General features: G+C 59.2%; 1 protein-coding gene across 3 annotated transcripts in view; it reads right to left on the minus strand.

Moving 5' to 3' along the window:
* OTOF (otoferlin) overlaps window positions 1–23,285 on the minus strand; it is a gene marked incomplete at both ends in the record, with an annotated part of 86,931 nt that overhangs the window by 930 nt on the left and 62,716 nt on the right. For 2 of the 3 annotated variants that reach the window (XM_080712076.1, XM_080712075.1), the window contains 34 exons: window positions 1,734–1,834; window positions 1,917–2,095; window positions 2,618–2,859; window positions 2,971–3,069; window positions 4,465–4,553; window positions 4,913–5,055; window positions 5,745–5,905; window positions 6,313–6,483; window positions 6,576–6,703; window positions 6,907–7,044; window positions 7,244–7,378; window positions 7,486–7,622; window positions 8,401–8,467; window positions 8,859–8,990; window positions 9,266–9,295; window positions 10,162–10,232; window positions 10,808–10,970; window positions 11,083–11,244; window positions 11,603–11,722; window positions 11,835–11,996; window positions 12,695–12,829; window positions 13,169–13,293; window positions 13,370–13,559; window positions 13,691–13,843; window positions 13,930–14,046; window positions 14,140–14,230; window positions 14,311–14,411; window positions 14,898–15,018; window positions 15,097–15,277; window positions 15,737–15,845; window positions 16,296–16,519; window positions 18,144–18,330; window positions 18,602–18,788; window positions 19,978–20,137. In XM_080712076.1, the coding sequence (XP_080568202.1) occupies window positions 1,734–1,834; window positions 1,917–2,095; window positions 2,618–2,859; window positions 2,971–3,069; window positions 4,465–4,553; window positions 4,913–5,055; window positions 5,745–5,905; window positions 6,313–6,483; window positions 6,576–6,703; window positions 6,907–7,044; window positions 7,244–7,378; window positions 7,486–7,622; window positions 8,401–8,467; window positions 8,859–8,990; window positions 9,266–9,295; window positions 10,162–10,232; window positions 10,808–10,970; window positions 11,083–11,244; window positions 11,603–11,722; window positions 11,835–11,996; window positions 12,695–12,829; window positions 13,169–13,293; window positions 13,370–13,559; window positions 13,691–13,843; window positions 13,930–14,046; window positions 14,140–14,230; window positions 14,311–14,411; window positions 14,898–15,018; window positions 15,097–15,277; window positions 15,737–15,845; window positions 16,296–16,519; window positions 18,144–18,330; window positions 18,602–18,788; window positions 19,978–20,137 (4,711 nt within the window). Of the gene's footprint in view, window positions 1–1,733; window positions 1,835–1,916; window positions 2,096–2,617; window positions 2,860–2,970; window positions 3,070–4,464; window positions 4,554–4,912; window positions 5,056–5,744; window positions 5,906–6,312; window positions 6,484–6,575; window positions 6,704–6,906; window positions 7,045–7,243; window positions 7,379–7,485; window positions 7,623–8,400; window positions 8,468–8,858; window positions 8,991–9,265; window positions 9,296–10,161; window positions 10,293–10,807; window positions 10,971–11,082; window positions 11,245–11,602; window positions 11,723–11,834; window positions 11,997–12,694; window positions 12,830–13,168; window positions 13,294–13,369; window positions 13,560–13,690; window positions 13,844–13,929; window positions 14,047–14,139; window positions 14,231–14,310; window positions 14,412–14,897; window positions 15,019–15,096; window positions 15,278–15,736; window positions 15,846–16,295; window positions 16,520–18,143; window positions 18,331–18,601; window positions 18,789–19,977; window positions 20,138–23,285 lie in introns of all 3 variants that reach the window. The other variant, XM_080712074.1, reaches the window with a different exon arrangement.

Raw genomic sequence — 23,285 nt, forward strand, 5'->3', positions numbered from 1 at the left:
CACTAAGTTGCGGAGGGCCTCACTAAATTGCTGAGGCTGGCCGTTAACCCGCGATCCTCCTGTCTCATCCTCCCAAGTACTGGGATTACAAGCATGTGCCACCACGCCCAGCTCTTCCTTTCTGATGAACACAGACTTCTGTCCCCTCACGCTCTGCTAAGGGTCTGACTGCCTGACTTTCTGCAGAGTCTTTTGAAAGGTATAGGTTTCATAAGATGCCCAGATATAAAATTAAAGTCTTGAATATGATTTTTTAAACTATTACCCACCAGGTCCCAGAGAACATGGGCTGCACCCCATGTTATCATGAGCTGAGCTCAGGATAAGTGGGAGAGCCGAGCAGGGTTTGGACCCAGAGCACTCAATTTCCAATTCCAGCTGTGACTGGCAACTTAAGTGCCCATTGGAGCCTCAGTTTCCTCATTCATAAGCTGGGTTGACAGTAGCACCTACTTCTTGGGCTGGTGAAATGGAAACCCAAGACAGGGCATGTGAAACCGAGCCCGCGAGGAGGGGCGCTCAGCGTTGGCCACAGAATATTAGAATCAGGTGGAATTATTATCCCGCAGGGCAGAAACCAGCTCTGGAGAGGTAGGAGATGCTGGTTAATCCTAGCCAAACCTTTCCCCTTTCCCTGTCCAAATCTCAATTTTCTTTTGCAAAGGACAGGGAATTAGAGCGTGAGGAACGTGTTTGGGAAAGAAGGTGCTATCGTGGGAAGAACTACAATATTTTGGACACTCAGACTGGAGTCCCTGCTCTACCCTAATTTGCCGGGTGGCTTTGGGCGAGGTAGTTCATCTCTCTGGCCCAATATGTAAAACTGTAAAGTAGCCGCCTCTAGTTCCAAGAATATGATCCTGTTTTGCAAGCTGCTCTGTGTGTGTGTGTGTGTGTGTGTGTGTGTGTGTGTGTGTGTCCTTGTATATGTGCACTTCTGCATGTGTGGGTACATGTATGTGCTTGTGCATTTTTTATGTGTGTACGTGTGCCTGAGTGTGGACCTGTGTGCTTGTGTGCGCATGCATGCTTCTGCACACGTGTGTTTCACATATTGTCTAGCCTAGGGTCCAGAGGCAGGAGGGGGAAGCACCAGACCCAGAGGGCCGCGGGCTCAGGCCCCGAGGACCTTCTTGGCCGGGTAGCCAGGCACAGAGCAGGGGCACAGGGCGAGCAGCAGGCGCAGCAGCAGCTCGAGGAACAGCCAGTGGTAGGTTTGCCACCAGAAGTAGCGGGCAGACTTGAGAGGGTTCAAGAAGCAGACGGAGCGGAGCTCGTGTCGGGCCGGCTGGAGCAGCGGGGAGAGTAGAGGGAGCGTGGAGAAAGGACCGGGGGCTGGGGCTGGTGTGGTGAGGCACGCCTGCAGAGGGGAAGCCCGCCTGGCCGAGCCTGTGGAGTTCTACGCGCCTGCTGGGCCATCATGGCTGGCTGAGGCCCCAGTGCCACTTTTGGGGATGCTTCCCTTGGGCAAAAACTAGGAAGAGCCTGTGGGTCTGCTGGATGGGGCCTTTCCTGGGAGGGGAACTGTTTCCAGGTACCAACAGCCCATCCTCTGGTTCAGAGGGAGGTAGCAGGATTCAGGGGTGGAGGAGGATGCCCCCCTGCAATGGGCCAGGAAGGGGCCGAGAGGGTGCCTGCGGAGTGGGGGCAAGGAGACCTGCAGGTTCTGGTCTCGCTTCCTGCCCACCCCCAGCCAACATGGCAGGTGGCCAGGCAGGCAGGCAGGGGCTCACTTGGGTTTCTCCAGGGGGTCGGGTTCGTTGCGGGCCAGGCCCACTGGGTTCTTCTCCGCCTCCTCCGCTGTCAGCAAGTGCAGCTCAGCCTCCACCTTGCCCTGCAGAGGACAGAAAGGTCCCAGTGCCCGGGCCAGCCGCTGTGCCCTCGGCACCCAGCACCGAGCAGGAGGCGAGACCCACCGTGAGCTCGAACTCGTCATTCTCATTGCGGGCCAGGAGCGGCCACCAGCCTTTGACGCGCTTCTGCTTGAAGATGGACACCAGGGGCACATCCACCTCCCCGGTGGCCATCTCCATGGTGCACTGCTTGGCTGTCTTTGCGCCCCGTGGGAAGCGGTTCAGGTCCAGCTCGATGGCCCCTGTGGCGACCTCAGAGTCAGCGCTGGCCAAATATGGCAGGGGCAGGGGCTCTGGCCCCCTTGTTCACATCACACTGCCCCACATCCTCCCGACTCTCTCCCTCTACCGGCCTCCCCCCTGCTCTGCTTGGGCCCTTCCTTCAGCCTGGAGGGTCTCTTCTCATGCCTCCCCCACCCCCTGAGCTGCGCATTGACTATCAAAGTCCTGCAGATCCCCAAAGTTGCAGGTGCAGATTAGCTTTATGCAGAAAACCTTGCTTTATAGAGGAGCCGTCTGAGGCCCAGGTCTCCTGACGCCCTTAGGACGCGCGGTGATTCCTGTATCATCAGAATCCACTGTCTCCTCCTTGGTGTGTCCGAAGCACCCTGCCAACCTCGGTCATGTGTGGTCTTGGGTGACAGGAACCCCAGCTGACCTCTGTCCCTGACCCAGTGGGGCTGACTCTGCATTGCCCGTGGTGGGCTCAGCCCGCCCCTGTCTCCCCAGCCCTGCCCCTCAGCTCTGGGTCCCAGGCCCCGCACCCAGGAAGTCATCAGCCGAGAAGTGGTCGGCATCCCAGATCTGCAGGGTGAGCCGTGCAGGGATCTTGTACTCCGTCTCGTCCCAGGAGAACATGGACTCCTTCTTGGAGATGACGATTCTCTCCTCGGCCGCCAGGTAGTCGAAGGGAAACAGGTAGCGCCAGTTGAAGTTGCCCTCGCCGGTGAGGGAGTGGTAGTGCACATCCGTGTCCTGCTTGTCCTCCTGCTGGCCCTTCAGCCACCTGCTGGGAGCCACGTGCTCCAGACCCACGGCCATACCCCTGGGGGGCTATCCCCACCCCACGGCCCTGCCCCTCCTCTCCTGGAAAGGTGGCATCGCCCAGTTCACCCACCCCCGCACAAAAATGTCACTGGACTTCTCCCCCGTGAAGAAGTCGTCGTCCTCCAGGACCACCTCGTCTGTGTTCCACACGATGACCCGCAGCTCGTACCTGGGCAAGGCAGGAGGGCCGGTTAGCAGCAGGTGTGGGTATCCCAGGCTCTGGGGGCTGGGATGGGGCAGGGGATGAAGCAAGAGGAGCCCTGGGGACTTGGGGGTGGCATGGGCCAGGAGAGTGGGTGGAGGCTGGAGGGAGGCCTCGTCCAGGGGGCCCGGGGTGAGCCAGGTCATCAGCAAGTCACTTGCGGCCCTCGCCTAGCGGAGAGCCGGTCAGGCTGGAAGGGAGGTTGAGGACAGGGAGGGGCAGAGGGGAGAGGAGCCAGTTGCCCAGAGTGGCTGAGGGAGGCAGGAGCAACTTCTGTCTCTGGAGGCCAGAGATTCCAGAGCTTCACTCTGGGTCTAAGAGAAGTTTACATTTAAGCCCAGGAGCCTGCAATTGAAGCCCATGGATGCTGACTTCCTTATGTCCTTGTCCCCAGGGAAGATTTCCCCCTAGAGGTTTAATTTTAATTATAAGTGAGGTAGGTAGTTAAGTTTCAATAATTAGGAGTGAGGTTGAATCATCTAACAAAATCAGATGAGAGCTGGCTCTCTGCAGTTACAGGAAGAGACAGAGCCCTTGGTCCACTGTGCAGACGGCCCGTTGGGTTGGGTTGCCCCCTTGTGGTCGGACCCGGAACGGCGGCCTCATGGCCCCAGGCGTGGAGGCTATTTCTGGCAGAGCTGGTTGCATAATTTGCTGGGGCCAGTGCAGTTTGGAAATGCAGGGCCCCTTGTTAAAAAATCACCAAGAAATCCATATGGCAACTTTGGAGCATAGAAACAAGAATAATTTGACCCCCTTCTGGTGTGGAGCCCTGAACAGCTTCGTATGCCTGGGAAGCTGGTCCTGAGGACACTGGATCAATGCAACTGCATTCTGCCCCCTCACTGGGGGGAAGGACTGAGGCTGGTCAGGGCCACGTGGATCCTGACTCAGGGCTCTCTCCATTTTACCTCTTTCCACCTCTTTTCACTGTCACTTGAAAGAAAACCTGGCAGAACCTAACTGGAGGGCGCAGAGCAGCCTCAGGGGTTGTCTCCTGTGCGAGTGTGTGTGTGAGCATGTGTGTGGGTGCCCATGGGAGTGCCGTGTGTGCACGGGGTGGGTGTGGGCGAGCGTATCTACACGTGGACGCGTCTTTGGGTGTGTGTTGGGGTGCTGGGGTGTGGCTCATCTCCCCCAGGGATGGCACAGAGGGTGTGCCCCTGCTTCAGCAAATGGGGACCGGCCCAGAGCAGGTCCCGCAACTCCTAGGTCAGTGTATTTCTCCTTGGAGAGACTGGCCACACCTGAGGCCCAGGGAGAGTGACTGACCAAGGCCACCTGGCCAGTGCCCCTCAGAAGGACTGGGCTGGTGGGAAGTAGGTAGGGCCTGGGAAGAAGTACAGGCTCCAGGCAGCTCACTTCTTGGGCTTCCTGGGGGAGATGTCCAGAGGCGTCCCAGGGGCCGGCATGTCCATGGGAAACATGTCTACCCACAGCTCCAGGCGGCCCTGAAAAAGAAGGCCGTGGCAGATGGTCCTGGGAACATCTCTGTCCGGGAAGGTCAGCCCTTCTTGTCCTCCCAACCCAAGTTCTGACAAGGACCCACATCCATTCCCATCTTTGGATTCTGGGAATTTCTATGATGTCACTGGTAGCCAATCATGGCCCAGGAGGGAGATAACTCAGGTCTCCACTTGCTGATGTAATCCCTATTCAGAGAGAAGGCACTGGCCTTCAAGTTGGCCTGGGGGGCGGGCGGGGCTGCCAGGCTTCCAGGAACACAGCAACAGTGAAATGAATGCCAGGATGCCTTCTTTCTACCTTTTGGACCGGTCTGGGACCCCCATCCCGGCGCTGTGATCCTCACCTGCTCGATGCCCGGCTTGTCAGGGTTGAGCAGTGGCCTGGTCTCCACGTGCTCGGGCACCAGGCGGCAGCCCACGCGGGGAATGTCCTCCCAGTGTCTCAGGGCGGACAGTGCCACGTGCTCATCCGTGGTCTTCCTCTGACCTGTGGGTGCCGCAGGTCAGCTGTGCATGGGCTCCCCAGAACCACGAGACCTGACCTAGGGCTGGGAACTTTGGGACACAAGGCATTGAGTCACATCTGCCCACCCCACCTCCAGTTTACTGTTGGAGAAACTGAGGCACTGGGGGAGAGGTGGCTTGCCCAAGATCGTGACTGCCCCCTACAGCCCAGAGAGTTCTGGGCCCCTGGCTCGCCCTGCTTAGGGAAGCCGAGTGGAGAATCATGTTGGGCTGTGAGGGTGTACGGCAAGGAGGCAAGGAGCCTGAAGGCCGTGGCACAAGTTTCTCAGCTTGGGTACCTACTGGTTCCCTGGGAAGTGTTTCAGGAGGGGAGAAGGGGGAGAGTACAGGGCTTGGAGCCACAGGAGCCTGAGCCCACACCCTCCTGCTGCCTCTAAAGAGCTATGTGACCTGGGACAAGTCACTGACCCGTTGGGTCTCAGTTTGTTCATCTGCAGAGTGGGGATAATCTCCCTTCCCCTTGGGGATGAGGTGGGAGAGAAAAGGCGATTGTGGGAAAGCAGAGTGGGATGGGGTGGAGGGGCAGAGGCGGGAGGGAGCCCCGGCTCAGGCTCAGGACACCGGGCTGGACCTCCAGGCCTCTCTCCAGGAATTGTGTGTTCCTGCTGGCCTCTGGTCGGGGGCCAGGCATTTTGGTCCAGCGCCCATTACCGTTCTCATCCTCGATCTCCGAGGGCCCAGTGAAGACTCGGTTGGCCACCTTCACCCGGCCGGGGGGCCCGAAGTGGGGGCCGTCCACTTTGCCTTCTTTACAGAGGCGGGTCAGGATCTGGCTGGGCTTCATGGGGTCCCTCCAGATATTGTAGCCATGTCTGTGAGTGGGAACACACATAACTGAGGGTTTGGGCTGGGCCTGAGTCATCCTGGGTGGCAGCGGTTCGTACTGGTTCTCTAGAATGGCTGATGCCCCATGTCAGCAGGTGGGCCTGCCCTGGACTCCAGGCCTGCCCAACACACTAGGACAGCCTAAGCCTGACCCCTCTGACCTCAGGCTTTGGTCCACATGGTTCAGTGTCCCCCAACCATTGCCCCATGGTGCCCACTCCACTGGAAGCTCAGATTCCCATAGGAAACTGGTAGCCAGAGAGGTTAAGGGACTTGCCCAGGGTCACACAGCTTGGACGTGGCAGAGGCTGGCCCAGAGCTCCAGAGGACCCTCCTCTGCCATCTTCCCCACCCAGGTCAAGGAGACACAGGCACACCCAGCCCCCGCTCGCACATGGAGTAGGTCTGGGCGATGCCACAGGTGGCCCGGTGCTTGCTGTAGAAGCGGTTCTCCAGGTCGATCTTGGTTTCCCCGATGAGGTCGTCGGTGCCCACCAGATCCCAGTCGTACACGGCCACGGTCAGCATGGACTCCATGGGGAAGGAGGCCTCGATGTCGAAGGACCTGGGGGCGGGTTAGGAGAAGGTCAAAGGCTGAGTCGGGGCAGGAGGAGGGCCAGGCCCCAGAACAGCAGGGCGGGAGCCCAGGGGCCTCACTTCCCAAAGACGGGGTTGAGCTGTTTGGAGATGTAGTTCTCCTTGTCGCGGATGTCGGTCTTGCCGAGCCGGATGGCGATGTAGGGGTCAGCTTTGCCATTGATGTCAGCAGGGTGCAGGTCCGTGGCCTGGGGTGGGAGGTGCTGCCTGAGCGGGCTTCCAGGTGCCTCTGCCCTGCTCCCGGCGGGCCCCAGGGTGATGATGGATGTGGGGGCAGGAGCGCTGAATGCCTTCCCTCCATGCCTCCAGCACGGTGGGCTTGCAGCTGTGTCAGTCCCTCCTGAGCAGGAGGACCACTAGGCTTGGGAGGTGGGGATGTGAGGAGACTCACCCGGACCACGTAGACTCGGACCAGCACGTTGATGGGGTCGTTACTTGGGATACCCTGGAACATGCCGTAGGTGGGGTCATAGCCGGCTTCCCGGGACACATCGTCCGGGAGTGGCACTTTGTACACGCAGAGGGAGCCCTGGGGAGAGGTGAGGTGGCCGGGGATGCATCAGGCAGGGTGGCACCAAAGACAGCTAACAGCTAAGGATCCTAACCCTTTGCTGCTGGGTCATGGGGGGAGCTAGAGGCCCTGGGAGGAAGGGCTCAGGCAGTACTGGGGTTGGAGGGGAACTCGAGGCTCTGGGGGCAGGGCTGGCTGTGCTCCTCCTCCGTCTGACCTTGAACCGGCCCACGATGCGCTCCTCGTCGGTGGCGCCGTCCTCATCATCCCCAGTCTTGCCCCGCAGCAGGTTGAAGGTGTGCAGCCAGTCCTCAAAGTTGTCGAACTCTGACTCCAGCTCCTTGGGGTACACCTGAGCCAGGCCGGGCCGTCAGTGGCTGATGCCTACCCGCTGGCTCTCATCCAGCCTGTCTGCCGCCTCCTGCCCACACCCAGGCCAGCCTGCTTCCAGACCCTCACCTTCAGCTCATCAATCTTGGGTTTCTTCTTTTCAGGGACCTCAGATGTCTGGCCCTGGCCGGGATTCTGGGTTCTCTTCTTCTTCTCCTCCTTGGCAGCCCTCACCTTCTCCTTCCCCTTCACTGGCCCCTTCAGGCCTGGCAGGAAGCAGAAAGGGAAGCCCCACTCAGCTTAGGGGGAGGTGGGCAGAAAGGCCCGAGCAGCAAGGTCTGTGCTGGAAACCCAGCTTTGCCGCCCATTTATGATTTAACTTTTTACTGCGCTCCACTGTGAAAAAAGGCAGCAGATTGTGGTCCTGCACTGGGGTGGAGTGGGGCAGAGAAGGAGTCAGAGGCCGGTGGCGCGTGGCCTTGGACCCCTTCCCTTTTCCTTTTGGTGGTAATCTACTGTCGGTACTAGCAAGGTGGCTGGCCCTCTATTTTCCAAACAGCACCTGGTGGACCACCTGCCACAGGTGCGGCTGGCATGCTTTAGAAGAAAGGGCGTTGTGCTGGAGTGAGTTGGGAAATATTTTATACAGTATCTTCCTACTAGAGATATAGTATATTCATATTTGCATGTTAAAGGCTCTGAGAAATCGTTCCCCAAAGAATCTGTTTAAGCCAGAATTTCCTGAACCAATTTGCCTACAGAGCCCTTTCTTTCCTCCAGAATAGTTATTAATCTTATTCTATGGAAAAAGGTCTGGAAAATGAGCTGTGAGATCCTTTCTGGCTCCCTATTCTGTGGCTTTAAGTGTCTGTCTATCACTGTGGTTGCTGAACTCATCCGAGTAAAAGCCATTCTTAGCCCGCTCCCTGGCACCCAGTGCCTCCTGACCACATCTGCGCCAGGACCGTGGGATGGGAAGGAGTTGGAGCTGGTGAGGCAGGCGGGGAACCTGCCGGGGCCTGGGGAGCCGGGTCCAGGGCTCACCCTCGGTGTTGTCGGTCTCCTCCTTCTCCTCCAAGTCAACACCTGAGGCCTCTTGTTGTCGAAGTTGCTGCCAAGAAATGAAGCGGCTCTCCCTGACTCCCTGGGGCTTGGTTTGCCTTTGTTATCACGCGGAACCCTAAGTATCTGTCCACATATCCATTCTGCCCTGTAATGGGGAATTCTCGGGACAGGAATGGAATCTGATCTTTAGGCTCCGGTGGCAACTAGTATGGTCTGGCTCCTCACACAGACTCTAGAGATGTTTGTGGGATAACGAATGAGAAAAGAGGTGGCCAAGTCGGGGGAGGCAGACTGGACCACTGGCCTGGAAGAAGTGAGTTCTCAGCTGGAACTTCAAGAATGTGGGAGCTGGGAGCCAGCTCTCGGGGAGGGGTGGGAGCTGCAGCCAGGGCCCGGGGCAGCCGACTCCGGCAGCCCCAGCCTCTCTGGGGCCTCACCTCCTTCATGGTGTCGATGGAGGAGAAGTACTTAGACCACCAGTCCAGCATGCTCTCGTCCGGCTCCTCTTCCTCTGGCTCTTCTGCGCTACCCTTCTTTTTTTTCTTCTTCTTCTCCTTCTCCTCTTCAGCCTGAGGGTGGGCCAGGTCTATAGGCGCCTGTGGGCTCCCTGCTTCCTGCACTTTCCCAAGGGCCCCCACCCACCTTGGCCATTTGCTCTGGAAAAGCCCTGGGCCCCACGATGCTCTGCGGGGGACCACTGTCAGTGGGAGAGGCCTTGTTTTGTGGAGGAAGGTGTGACGGCCCTGGTGCAAGGCACCGGGCAAGGTGGGATGGGCCCCAGGGTGGGGGAGGGCTCAGTCCCTGGCACCTGGCACCCAGGGCCCTGGTGTGGCTGCACACTCACCACATCCACCTTGATGATGGCGTCAGAGGTCTGCAGAGGGGACCAAGGAGACAGGACAGGCTTAGCCCCTGGGGCCTGGCGGGCAGGCAGCGGCTCAGGCCAGGGATCATGGAGGGCTGGGACCACGGGGTGCTCATCGTGTGCCCTTCGCCAGCAAGGCCAACTTTTTTTTTTTTTTTTAGGTGGTACTGGGGGTGGAACCCATGGGCTTTCTGCCTCCGGGCTATACTCCCAGACCTATTTGTTTTTTGTATTTTATTGGAAACAGGTCTCCACTAAGTTGCCGAGAGCCTCACTAAGTAGCTGAGGCTGGCTTCGAACCTGTGCTATCTTCCTGTCTCAGCCTCCCAAGCGTGGGGATTATAAGCGTGCGCCACCACGCCCAGCCAACAAGGCCAACTTTGTGTTAACAAAAGTGCGCTGCCAGGGCCCCGTGTCGGGAGGCTTCGAGGCTTCCTGCGGCCTCTTAGGACGCTGATTCCCAACCGAGTGCTGGAATCCCCTGGGGGGCTTTTGCAAATGACCAGCGTGGCCCCACTGAGTCTGTGTGGGGGTGATGGGCACCAGTGAATTTCAAAACTCAGAGGTGATTTCAGTGAACAGCCAGGGTTGCGAGGGGGAGGCAACAGGGTGTGCAGGGGGCGGCCATGCCAGCTAAGGGGGGTCAACTTCCACTCCAGCTCTCCCTGACCTGGGCAGGCTGCCTTAAAGATCAAGCCAGCACACACACACACACACACACACACACACACACACACACGGACAGTGTTAGGGTGGACCTGCACAGGCCATCAGGGTTAGCCCTTGAGATCCACATGTTGTAAGAAAAGTGACTTAATGCCCAGCTCGTGAGACGTGTCATGCGTGTCCCCCGCCTGCCCGTCCTACCCTCTTACCGCGTCCAGCTTCACCATGGTCTCCAGCTTCTTGATGGGCACCTCTGGTTCCATGCTCACCACGACCTCCCCTGGGGGGCAAGAGGAGAGGCCCCCGTTGCACGGTGCGTGGCAGCCCCGGAGAAGCCTAGCTGGACCGGGAGACAGGACACAGGCAGAGAGACAGACAGACAGACACACACACAGAGTGGGAGCAGGAAGAGAGGTGAGAGTCTGGGAGGCAGGAAGGCGCAGGGGCCAAGGCAGCTTCTGAACTCTCTGCGAGGAGAGGAGGGAGGGACAGGGTAGCTGAGAGGGAAGGATGGAGACCAGGAGGGAGGAAGTGACCCGAGAGATGGGAGGCTCCATGGAGCCAAATAGCAGAGTGGAGGCTAGAGCAGGGTGTGAGCCCGGGCCTTTCCTGTTACCCCATGGAGGAGGCCAACTGCTCTCAGGCCCTTTCCAGCACTGGCCCTCTCTGGCCCAGAGTGAGGGTCCCCCTGGGCAGCCTTCCATGGCCACCCAGGGTGGGGTCTGCCTTCCCACCCAACCCTCACGACCCCATGAAACGTCCCCCTGGAGAATCTCCGGTGGCCACTTGCACTGGCCTGTGAGCTGGAGCCCTTCCAGGACAGAGGGGCCAGGACTGGGTGTCGGGTGCCCGTACCCGTGGTGTTCCAGCTGGGCGCCGAGCGGTCCGGGGGCCGGTAGATGAAGCGCCGCAGGGAGCTGACAGCGTGGGAGCCCACGAGTGTGTAGCGGCCGAAGGCGCGGCAGTCCACCACGCGGATGTTCAAGGGCGGGTGCAGGAGTTCGTTCTCCGGGAGGTCCTGGGGGTGCCAGTGACGTGGAGCCTGAGCCTCAAAGAAGGAGGCCGAGGAGCCAGACCAAGCCCCGCCCGCAGTGCTGGCCAGCCCCGGCTCCACCTGGGCCTGTGCTCACCACTTCAAACCACTTGACCAGGGTGTTGAAGTTGGGGTTCTTCTTGTAATTGTGGATCAGGGACGACTGTACCCCTTTGCCCGCACACTCGATGTCCACCCGTGGCCGGTCCACCTGGGCCAGGTTCACCCGCTTCAGGTCCCGCAGGCCCCAGAACAGCACCTGGAGATGTGGGGTTTCAATGGGTGGGGACGGTGAGGTGGGTGTCTTCCAGGCACCGAGGTCAGGGCTTCAGAGCGAGGGTGGGCGTGGAGGTGGCAGAGGCAGGAACAGACAGGAGGCAGGAATGGTCCTGAGCATGGCCGTCTGACTCACTCTGGGGCGGGCACTGGCCTGGTCTCAGAGATGACCTCGGGCAAGTCACCGTCCCTCATGGGCCCTTTGTCTTCTTATTTGAAAACAGGGAGCGGGACTGAGGGAGCAGAGGTGTTTGCCAGCCACGGTGGAAATGAGAGGAACAGGAAGCCGGGGTGGATGTCACAGGCCGGGGACAGGGAGGGCCACAGACGGCCCCACGCACCTCCACTCGGTACTTGCTGAGCACAGGCCGGATGCCCACAGGCACGGGCATGATGGGTCCTCGGTCCACGTCCACAGGGCCGTTGATGGGGGGCAGCTCGGCCTTCCCTGCTGGCCCAATCTGGGGAATGGGGTCACAGGTCCCTGTGAGGCCCCCCCCATGTGGTTTGCCAGGAGATCAGGGAGACACGGGTCCCAGGCCCCGGCACAGGGCCTTTCTCCCTGTGACATACCTGCAGCAGTTCGAAGGCAGCCAGCAGGTCTCCGGCTGTGGCGTTGCCACGGTAGATCTGGTAGTACTCAAGCTGTGGTGGAAAGCGAGGCGCGCAGTAGGCCTCATCTGCCATCTTCACCAGGGGCTTGGCGAAGGTCCTGCCCATGAAGTCGGCTTTGCCCTGACACGACAAGCAACCCAGGTGGTCTCTCCTACTTGCCGTTTACCAAACACCCACACACCCGTCATCACGCTCGGTCCTTACGACGGCCTGGAGTTGGCGAATGGTGTCACCCCACTGACAGATGGGGTGACAGACAGGAGCTTGCTGAAGACCCGGCAGTGGATGGCAGACTCAGGGCTTGAGACTAGAAGGAAGGCCCTCCTACCCCCCGTGCAGAGCTCTCTTGGGGCACTTCCACAGGTAAGGTCGTTTTTAGGAAGAGCTGACACTCCCAGCCCTCAGGGGTCACCCCAAATCTTCATTCCTTATACTAGAGTCCCCATGGAAGGCTGTAAGGTTATTACAGACTATGGTAGGTGTGCACAAGGGGTCAGGAACCCCCAAGGAGGGGAGACTGGTAACAGTAGGATTCATCTCCTGCTTCCCTCTGTGCCAGGAGGTGCAGGTGCCTGACCTGGCTCGTTAGACCCCTGAGGCCCACAGTGCGGGGCCAGGCTAGGGCAGGTGGGCAGGAGGCACTGGAGGGACCGGTCAGCAGGCCACACTCCCACCTTCCAGTAGGCCCCAGCCCAGCAGGTGGCTGGGGAGGAGGCCGCGTGGCTCTGGTCCAGGTGTAGTACAGGGATCTGGGGTAGGTTGGTGCTGCCAGGGTCCCTGGTGCCAGAGACACTCCCCCCCCCCCCCCGCCACCGTACCATGCTGTCCTGGTCGTAGATTTCGATGACAATGATGGGGGGATCGTCCCGAAGCTCTTGAGCTTCTCCGTACAGCTCCAGGTTATCAAATACCAGCATCTGGTCCCAGGTGGGGCACAGCGTCTCGTTCAGCACCTGCAGCATGGGGTGGGGGATGAGGAACAGGCGGTGAGTGGCAGATGCCACTCCTAGTCAGGGGTTCTGGGGAAGCCAGGCACAGGACTGTCAGATTGCCTGGTATTTGGAAATCTTAATGTTGAGGCTAATACGAGGTCTGCTCTCAGCGCCTGCTAAGTACCTAGTCTTCCCTGCCTTTGGGCACACCCCCATCAAAGTCGTGGCCTTCCCCCGCGGCCACCTGCAGGCTTCCCTCCAGAGAGAGCGGGGGGTGCCACAGACTTGCTTCCCCAGGCCCCAGGCTTGGAGGCATCCTCGCGCTCTGAAAGCCTGGCTCCTTGCTCCCCAGGCCCTCACCTCTGTGCACTGGCTCTGGTTGATGAAGAAGACGCGGGCGAAGGGGTCGGACAGCCCGCTGCTGTCTGCGGCGAAGAGGCTGCGGGCCTGGTACATGTGGGCTCGGAGCTGGAAGGACTGCTTCTCTGTGGGGAGAGGAGGCTGAGGCCCGGCCGGCAGGGTGAGGACCGGGAGAGGGGCTGTCGGGGCCGCCTCACTCACTGGTGTAGACCAGGCTGATGGGCGGGAAGGAGTGCAGGCCCAGGCCCTGGGCCGCCTTCACCTCCTCGAAGCCGCAGGGCAGGCCACACAGGAAGTCCTTTCGCTGCTTGCTGAGGCCCAGCCACAGGTAGAGCTCCAGCTTGGCCTGCACCGTCCAGCCCGCCGAGCCAAAGCCCCGCTTCCCCGGCAGCTGGGGACAGGCTCCGGGTCACAGAGAGCCTGGCCAGTGCCAGGGCCCGCGGGGTGGGGTACCGGGGGCTGGTGGAGGCCTGGGCCAGGGGCGGCGGGGTTGGGGGGGATGAGCCGGGGGAGCTGCGGCACCTTGAGGAAGAGCGTCTTGACCTTGGCGCAGTCCTTGCCCAGCTCCTCCTCCACCAGGGAGAAGAGCAGGTCCTTGGAGGGCACCCGCGCGTAGGCGATACGCTTGTTGTTACTCATCATCCAGATGAACACGTCGGGGATACTGTGCTGAGGCTGTGCGGGGCCGCGGGCGCAGGTCAGGGATCGGCCTTCTCCCCCGGCCCCCCGACTTTCTGTGCAGTTCCCCGCAGGCCGCGCACCTCGTCCGCCAGGAAGCGCAGCTTCTGAAGGAAGTTCTGGCACAGCCTCAGCTTGTCACGCACCGTGTGCCGCTTCACCTGAGCCCGCAGGCTCCTGGCCTGCTGCCCCATGCTCTCCTGCGGGGGGCGCTCGGGCATCAGGGGACGGCTGGGCAGATGCCCTACTCGCTGCCAGCCCCTCCCTCCCCCTGGGGTCCGCAGCGTCCTTACCAGCTCCCTCATGCAGGACTTGAGGCGCTCCCGGTCCAGCCTGGTGCAGGACGAGTGGCCCTGGTCCTTGTCAGCGAGGCTGAGGAAGCGGCTGGGGGTGGGGGAGCCGGGGCTTAGGCTGGGGCGGCCCCTCTGCTGTCCAGTCCCCCCTTCCTGTCCCCACCCTCTCACTGGCAGCCACAGCTGAGCTCCTCCAGCACGCCCCGCAGGCGGCGCTCGGGGTAGGCCTTCTCGGTTTTGATCATCTCCTGCACGTCGTTCAGTCCTTCTTCCTGCGAACCAGGGTCAGAGGCACATGCATGCGGGTTATAGCCCTCCCCCGGAATCGGCACACGTGTCTCCTCCCCATTCATCGGTGGGAAAAGGGACCTAGTGCCCTGGAACTCTTGTTAGGCCACTTCCCATTCGTCACAAGGAAGTAACCGACCCACCAGGTTTTGTTGTGGAAAATGGGGACCTTGGTACTAGCAGGGTCCTCAATTCTGGAAGGAAGAAGCCACCTTTGGGTGGTGACCATGGAAGGCTGAGCAGGCTGGTGCTGGCCAGAGACCGGGGCATGCCTGCCACCCCCAGGGCACCCCAGGGCTGCAGGGACCTGGATCCTCAGAACTGCTCCTGAGCTCTGTGACCTGGGCCGGGGTCCATTCCTGCTGCCCCTCCCCACCCTGTGGCAAGCCTCTGGATGAGCCTGTGTGTTTTAGGCAAGGCTGTGGGACGCGCCTGCTCCCCCAGGACCCGGGTCCCCGCCTGGCCCTGACCAGCTTGTCGGCGATGTGGTCCATGATGTTGGCATTGAAGAGACGGCGGCGCTGGTCAGGCCACCAGCTCTTGATGTAGATGCAGGGCTTGCGCTCCAGGTAGGGCAGGTGGAAGTAGTTCCTGGTGGGCGGTGGGTAGAGGTTGAGGGCTGGCGTCCTGGGAGGCGGGAGGGCCAGGCCACGGGAGGGTAGGGCCCACCTATCTGTGATCTGGGGCCGCATGGGTGGCGTGGAGGACACCGAGGCCAGGTCCCTGCCGTCATCACCCTCGTCGTCACTGGAGTTCTGGATCAGGTCTACCTCCTCCTCATCCCCGGGCTCCTTCCTGGGCCGAGGCCGCTGGGGTCGTGACAAGCCGTCAACCTCATTCCCATAGTTGCCTGGACACAGAATGGGCCATCAGAGGCTCTGGAGTCATTTTCCCACAGGGTCCCACCTGCCACCCCACCCAGGCATTGTTTTGGGGAGAGGCAAAGTCAGAGAATGGGGCTTAAGGTACCTGGAGCACCGGCCAGAGAAAGGTCCCGTGTCTCCCGCCCCGTAAGATCTCACGGAGCCCAATGACTGTGGGGCGGAATGCCCACCCAGGACACAGCCTGCGCTCCCACCCTCTCCTCTCCTGCCATCCTTTCCCACACGTGCCTGCGCAGGCCAGTCCTCTGTGGAGCAAAGCGGGGCCCCTCTGGGGGCACTTACGCTCCCATGCTCACGCAGTGTGCTGTGTGGGTATTTGACGATGCTCAGGGGAGAGAGGTGGGTGATGCTTGGTCCCCAGGGGCTGGGGCGCAGGCTCCAGCGGTTACCAGCAGCCCCTGGGCCCAAGAACCTCCTCCACTCACCTATGGTCACCTCGAAGGTGACTGGCTTGTCTCCGTTTTTCCGATCGATCATTGAGGCTTCCAGGAAGGCTCCAAATAGAAAGAATTCTTCCATTTTCCCTGTGCAACTCTGTGGGGGAGGTAGTTCCAACCGTCCCTAAACCTTAGTGGGGCGACGGGCCTGGCCGGCCTCCTTTCAACATCCTCCAAAGGGCCTGTCATCCCTCCAGATTTTGGGATAGGAAGATGGGTTCTTTGGGCTGATGGCTGGCATCCTGCCAGCTTTGAGAGAAGGCAACCCACACCCTGAAGGCCTCAAGCCCTGGGAGGAGGCTGGCTCTGTATCCACAGGCAGTCATGGCCGGGAGGAGGGTCAGTGTGAGGCACTGTCTTGGGAGCTGGTGGCCATCACGGGACCTCTGGGAAGGGTGCAGTAGATGAGGACAGAGGTCCTGCTGTAGCCATCTACTCCCTAGGGGAGGCCTCATGTGGGGGTCTGGCCCCCCGAAGGTAGACAGGGCAGCAAAAGACAGATCCCAGGACTCAGTGATCTGGGGGCAGCAGAGTCCCCGGACCTCACCTCTGAGACAGGCGTGGCCTGCTCCACCTGCACCTCTGTGGAGCTGGTAAGCTCGGGGTTGGAGGTGTCCAGGATCTCCACGGCCAGGCCCAGCATGAGGCGGGCGCGGAACGACACGCCCTCCCCCAGGCCCTCGTTCAGGTCTTGGTGCTCGTCCAGCAGCGTGTAGTTGCGTGTGGAGCCGTACATGTTCACCCAGGCTGGGCCCAGAGTGGGCAAGAATCCTGCGGCAGCCGGGAGGAGGGGGAGGGGCTGCTCAGCTGGACTAGGCTGAAGGCTTGGTGTCTGCTGGGTGCCGGGCAGGTGCAGGGTGGCCTTATCGTACTTGTGTGTGCATGGAGCCCTTTTGGGGGACTACTTATTCTCATGGGGGTCTGAGCTGGGTGTGGGGGAAGCAGAGTCCTGCTTCCTGGTACTTGGAGCCGGAGCCACCTGCAGACAGATGCCAGCTCCTACCAAGTTCCTCAGCATGGCTGCAGGGCCCCTGGTCATCTTTGTGGACACATGTCCACTACTGTTTCCCTACCTAGGAGATTCCTCTCTCTTCTCTGAAGGTCCTCCCTCTTGGTCTCTGCCTGGAGACGTCGCTCCCCGGGAGCCCCCGTGCCTAGTCACAAGTCACCTCTCTCTTGGCTGGGATTCGTTGGGCTCCATCCAATAAAAATTGCCTTGTGTGGCTCTGATTCCACCTTGCGTGTTTGTTTGGTTTTTATTCTTTGTGTGTGTGTGATGCTGGGGCCTTGCATAGACTTAGGCACGTGCTCTGCCACGGAGCCACACCCCAGCCCTGTTCTGCCCGTTTTGTTGTTTTAGTCCTGGGGATTGAACTCCAGGACGCTCTATCACTGAGCCACACTCCCAGATCTCCCCCTTCTTTCCTGAAATTTGAGACAGTGTCTTTAAGTTGCTAAGGCTGGCCTCGAACTTGTGATCATCCTGTCTCCATTTCCCTAGTAGCTAAGATTAGAGCTGAATGCCACCATGCCTGGCCTCTGCCTAATTAAAAAAAAATCATTCACAGCATTTAGAAATTGGGATATAGTTCATATGACATAAATGTAACCATTTCAAGGTATACATTTCAGTGTGTGTGTTTTAAGATATTCACTGTGTTATGCAACTATCATTTAGTTCCAGAACACTTCCGCTGCTCCTTCCCCTAAAGAAACCTTGTACCTAAGAGCAGTTAGTCTCAATCCCCCCCTCCCCCAACCCCTCTGGAAACAATCTACTTCTGCCTCTGTGAGTTTGAGCATTCTGAATGTTTCATCTGCATGGACCTAGGCAACATGTAGCCTTCCATGTTTTCTGCCTGCTGTTTTGAACATCTAGCAGTGCCAATTTCTTTCCTCAAAGTCAGTTGAGCGTGCCTGGGACAGGGACAGAATCCCATCTCTATGTCCTTACCCCCAGCACAGAGCTGGGTTCCAGGAGAGGCTCAGCCCCTCAGGCCTGTAGGTAGGTGTTACTGTCATGACTAGGGCTGCTGTCGATACTGTAGCCAGATATATGTACAGCGTGTGTGTGTGTGTGTGTGTGTGTGTGTGTGTGTGCGCGCGCCCTGTAGTTACATGGACATTTGTACTATAATTATTCTATTGTGGGCCTCTCATTTTTAAATTGCATATGGGAAAATAGGTGTAAAGTTCACAGAGCTGACTGCCCAGTCCATCAGTCTGCCCAGCCCTGAGCCCTGACCTCCCCCTCATCTTTGAGGCAGGCCCGGTGACAGGCCCTTCAGAAGCCTGTCAGGCTGAGGCCCTGGTGTGGTGGTGGTATGAGTAGGGGTCTTACTACTCCCTCCCTGCACGCCCCGGCCCCCGCCACACCCAGCCTCCTGCTGCCGACCTTTGTCGCCATCGTTGGAAATCTTGCGCAGGTCGACGAAGTGAGTGCCGATGGCCACGTCGTTGACCTTGTCAGAGTCTCGGATCTGCACCTTCATGCGCTTGCAGAGCGGGGGGAACAGGTCTGTGAAGACGACCTGCTCGTTCCACAGGGGCTCGTAGCTGCTCTTCTGCACTGAAGTCTTGCCCTGGAGGGAGGGCGCAAGGGTTAGGGCATGCGTGCGTGTGCGTGTGTGCATGTGTGCGCGTGCGTGCACGCACATGTGCGTGCATGTTTGTGAGGCTGCTCTTGGTCTGAGGATTCTCTAAGCCCTGGCCCTGGCTGAGCTGACTCCGGCCTGGCCTCGCCCTCCCAGCCCCAGCTGGAGGCCTCCGGTTCGCCTCAGGCCTGTCGCCCTGTCCGTCATCTGCCTCTGCGCCACCTGGTACCCCAGCCCCCGACGCCATGTATTCCAGTACCTTCTGGCCAGCAAAGAAGACTTGCACGTAGGGATCCACGAGGTCCTTGTTTTCGCCGATGAAAGCCTTCTTCACGTTGGCCATGAGGCTCGTGTTCATCCGGGGCAGCCCCTCGGCGCGGTAGATTTTCACGTAGAAGCGGGCCCACTGGCGCTCCGGAGGCACCCCCTCGGGGAGCAGCAAGTTCCTGCAGGCACATCCAGCCAGGGCCATGGTGGCTAGGTCCAGGACCTCGCTCCCGTCCTAGCATCTGTCTGCCCTGGGGCAGCTGAGAGGTACAGCTGAGGAGACTCGGACTAATGGCACTCGTGTTCCGGGCACCTGCCACGCGGGACGCCGGGTGAGTCTCCCGTCTCACTGAGCCTTACTTTCCACACTGCTGAGGTGGGAATAATAGTAATATCCGTCCCCAGGAGAAAACAGAATAGGCAACGCAGAGTGCTTTGTACGTTTAGAGCAGGATACCAACCTTAGTGCTAGTATCAACTTCCACAGCTCTATCTATCCTTTCTCTACCCTTTGTCCCTGGACAGCACGCTCACAGGCGGCTGCTCTCCCCTTCGGCCCTTGGGAGGCGTGATCCACAGGATCCCAGGGCTTTCCCCCACGAGCTCCCCACAAGCTCCCAGCAGATTGCTCAACCATCTCTCTCGCTACCAAAAGGGCTGGCTGTGCTGTTCTGGGCCCATCCTGAGGTTGGTCACCACCTACTCTTCCTACCAAATTGCTCAGTCAAAAGTATGGCCTTAAAAGCAATGCCATTTCTGGGGGAGGCACTGGGGATTGAACCCAAGGATGTTCTGCCTTTGAGCTACACCCCAGCCCTTTTTATTTATTTAAAAAAATTTGAAACAGAGTCTCACTAAGTTATTGTGGATCTCACTAAGTTGCCGAGGCTGGTCTTAAACCTACGATCTTCCTAGCTTAGCCTCCCCAAATACTGGGATTGCAGGTGTGCACCACTGCACCTGACTAAAGCAGCCATTCTTCATTGTGATACTAGTGACTGAACTCAGAGGCATTCTACTTCTGAGCTATACCCCAGCTCTATTTTACTTTTATTCTGAAACAGGGTCTTGCTAGGTTGATGAGAGTCTCGCTACTTGCTGAGGCTGTCCTTGAACCTGGGATCCTCCTGTCTCAGCCTCCCCAGTACTTGGTACTTGGCTAGCCCTGTCATTCTTAACCATCCTCCATCACCCTAGCCGCTGCCCCAGGCCCTCCAGGAAGAGCAGGACTGTGTGGATGCATGGGCAGGACCAGAGTCAGGGGGCTGGACACTGAAAACTCTGGGTGGTGGCCGCGCTGCTCCACAGGGGGGAAGGGGGAAGGGGAAAGGGGGCCAGGCCTCCAGGGGCTGAGGGAGATGGGCTCACCCCTCGATGTCATCCTCATCTGTCTCGTTGGCCTTGTGGGGCGTCTTGATGTTGTCCCCCTTGCCTACCACAGCGACGTCACACTTCACGTAGCCCTTCAGCCCGGCAGAGATGTCGTCGGGGTCGGACAGGATGGCCCACTTGTGATGGAACTGGTGCTCTGCAGTGGGGGAGGGCGCTGCACCCTGTGTCCTGCAGCTCGCCGCCTCGGGTCGGGCCATGGGCGGCAGAGCTGAGCACCACCTGGCTCTAGAGCCCAGGCCATGGGCCCCGAGACCAGGGGCCACGGCTCACAGCTCTGCCTGTGTCTGGGCCTGGGGGAGATGGGCCTCCGCAGCAGGGCGGCTGGGCAGCGGGATGTGTGGTGTCACCCTAAAGGGTTTCTCAGCCTGAAGCTTCTCCTACCGTCACCTCTCCAGCCAGCCCTGCATGGCTGCCAGGTGGGGCTCCCCAAAGCGGAGGGTCCCCGGTTCACATCCTCATTTCCAACCTGCCTGGGGCCTCCCCGTGCCTTGGGGTGAAGCCCAGAGGCTTGGTGTGGTGCTCCCGCTCTAGCCCTCCCTGCCTGGCTTGAGCCGCCAGCGCAGTGTTCACTAGGCAAGGTGCTCCTTTGTTCCTCTCTGTGCTCCTGCTACAGATCCCCTCTCCAGGCTGCTCTGTCTGCCACCCTGCCCGTGCTCCCCTCTCTGTTCAGCTGCCAGAGAACTTTTCCTCCTCCTGCCCTAGGGTCTTCTCTTCCCAGCAGCCTTCCACGGCCTTCTCAGAAGGGTGGTTCCTGGCCTCTTGGTGCCCTTGGTACCCCACATGCCTGCCTCCCACATTTACACTGAGAGCTTCCTAAAGGCAGGACTGGCAGTCCCACCCTGGTGTTCCCAGGACCTGAGTCAGTGGGAGGAAAGGACAGGTGTCTGGGCAGGAGGCACTCTGGCAGGATCTGCCCTTTGCGGTGGTCTTTCAGCCCAGGGTGGGAGGCCTTGCTCTGCGAATCTTCTTCCAATGGTTGCGTGTGGGTGCTGAAATCCCCAGGGCTTCAGAACACCCTGTCTCCCTCCTTTTCCACCCTCCACTGCATCCCAGGCTCATATCCTCCAAGGCACTGACCACCGCTGGTGGTCAGTGCAGAAGCCAACCTGGCTAGGGCCCGGCGAGCCCACTGTGTCTCAGGGGAGCCAATGCCAGAGTGAAGGGAGGGTGAAGGCGGGCGAGAGGCAGGAGCTCACAGGTGTGCAGAGTTGCTGGGGCCCCTCTGCTGAGCTGAAGGGCCTCACAAGAGGAGCTGTGTCCTAGGCATTCCCAGTAGGATGGACTGCTGGATGGCCATTGGAGCGATGGACGCAGGGCTGGGGCTGGGCGGCCAGGCTGGCGGGGTAGGTGGATGGCTACATGGTAGGTGGATAAATGGATAGCAGGATCTACTAAAGTGTGGGCAGAGGGGTAGGTGGGTGAATATATGGATGGGTGGATTGGCAGACGTGGACATGATTAGATGAATTGTGGAAATTTAGCAGGGAAAGAGGAAAACTCAGGAGTGACATAGAATTTGCCTTCTAACTTACAGACTATTTGAAGAGGCTTTTTTTTTTTTTTCTGTCTTGAAAGACAGACCTGTAGACATGGGTGAAGGTTATGGGTGACAGATTTTGGTGTTGAGTATCTCACTGTTGGGAGGTCTACACGGAGGCTAGATGACTGTCAACAACAGGGGTGCCTGTGTTGGGTACACACAGGTCTGTTGACCTTTGAGGTCCTTCCAGTCTTGATACTGTGTGATCCCAGTCTAGACTTACAAGAACATGAGCTCCCAGCTTTATCTATGCTTACCAACAGGAAACACCATGTCAGGCTTTCTCTGTGACCAGCAAACCCACCCTTCTGCCCAGCAGAGAGCAGCAGAGAGTGGACAGTCCCTTGCTGTTGAACCAGACAGGGCAAAGGGATCCTGCCAGGGTGAGAACAAGCTCCTACCCCCAGGAAGCTCTTTCTGCTCTACCAGGTATCGACACACCCAAAGTTTCCCAGCAGCATTCAGAAGTCCCATGTCCCTGGGAACATCTGCCCAGTGCCACTCTGGCCTGGTCAGGAACCAAGGACTCATTAGGAAATTCAGCCAAACTGGAGACCACCAGAGGGATGACACTCACTCCTTCACTGAAGGACTGACCGTGTGACTGCGGCCTCCCCTATTTCTGGGAAGACACCAGGCCCAGGGGAGATTCTGCAGGGGCAGCAGGTACGGGGTGGGTTGTCACAGCGGAGCGCCTAGGCTTGGGGCCACATCCTGGTTCAGCCATTTATTCCCACTGTAGCCCTGGAGCAGATACTTTGGCTTGTGAGCCTCGGTTTTCTTCTTGTGAAATGGGAACGTTGGTCCCCACATGGGGTTGGGGGGGTCTGACTTGCTGGGCTGGTGCTGGCCACAGTGCTTGGCACCCACTGCTCCTCTAGGAGGGGCGGTGCTTTGCTGACCACGACTCAACTGCCTGGAGGTGCACACTAAGCTCCCCTGTCTCCACCCTGTACGTGGCTCCAGGCCAATGGTAATGGGGCAGGGGCACTTTCTGCCTGACCCTTGGTCACTGACATTCTGGGCAATTGGTCCACAGCTGTGCCACTTCCTCAGAATCATCGTGGTTACAGACTGACACTGCCCCGCTCCCCGCAGCTCTGGGCGGTCAGTAGAGCTGATCTCCTGGGGCCCAGGACTGTGTGGGCCATGTGATAGGTGCTGGCCCAGGAGCCAGGAGACCAGGTTCTACTTCCAGATGTTGGACAAGTCTCATCTCCCTGGGTTGTCCATCTTAATAGAGACTGGACTAGATGTGTTCAAGGTCTTAGGTAGCTTGAATGTTCTATGATTTTGTGATCTTGGGGACTGGACTCAAGCTCCCTAATCTGAGCCACAGTTTTCTTGTGTGTCAGCTAAGTGTCTATTAGGTTGAAACACCAGAGAGTGCTAGTTGTTCAACCTTTATTTCTCTGGGGCCTCATTGATCCCATCTCTAAAATGGGAAGGGACAGAGCTGCCTACCTCACTGTTTTGTGATCATCCAATGTGACAACTGGGTGAAACTGGGGCCCCAAAGGGCACAATGGGGTTGTTGCTGCATTCAGGGCATCTGGTTCACTTCAGGGGCAGAGCTGCCCCAAGCTGGCCACGGGGTGGCAAACCTTCTGGGCTACTCCTTGTCATCTCCAGAGTTGGTCCACGGTGCCTACATAGCTGCCAGCCAGCCACAGCCACCATCGCTGCTCCTCAGGTGAGCTGGGTCCCCGTAAAAGGTGTTCTCAGAGCCCAGCATCCCTTACGG

The sequence above is a fragment of the Muscardinus avellanarius genome, assembly GCF_963383645.1.
Source record: "Muscardinus avellanarius genome assembly, chromosome: 15".
Lineage (NCBI taxonomy): Eukaryota > Metazoa > Chordata > Mammalia > Rodentia > Gliridae > Muscardinus > Muscardinus avellanarius.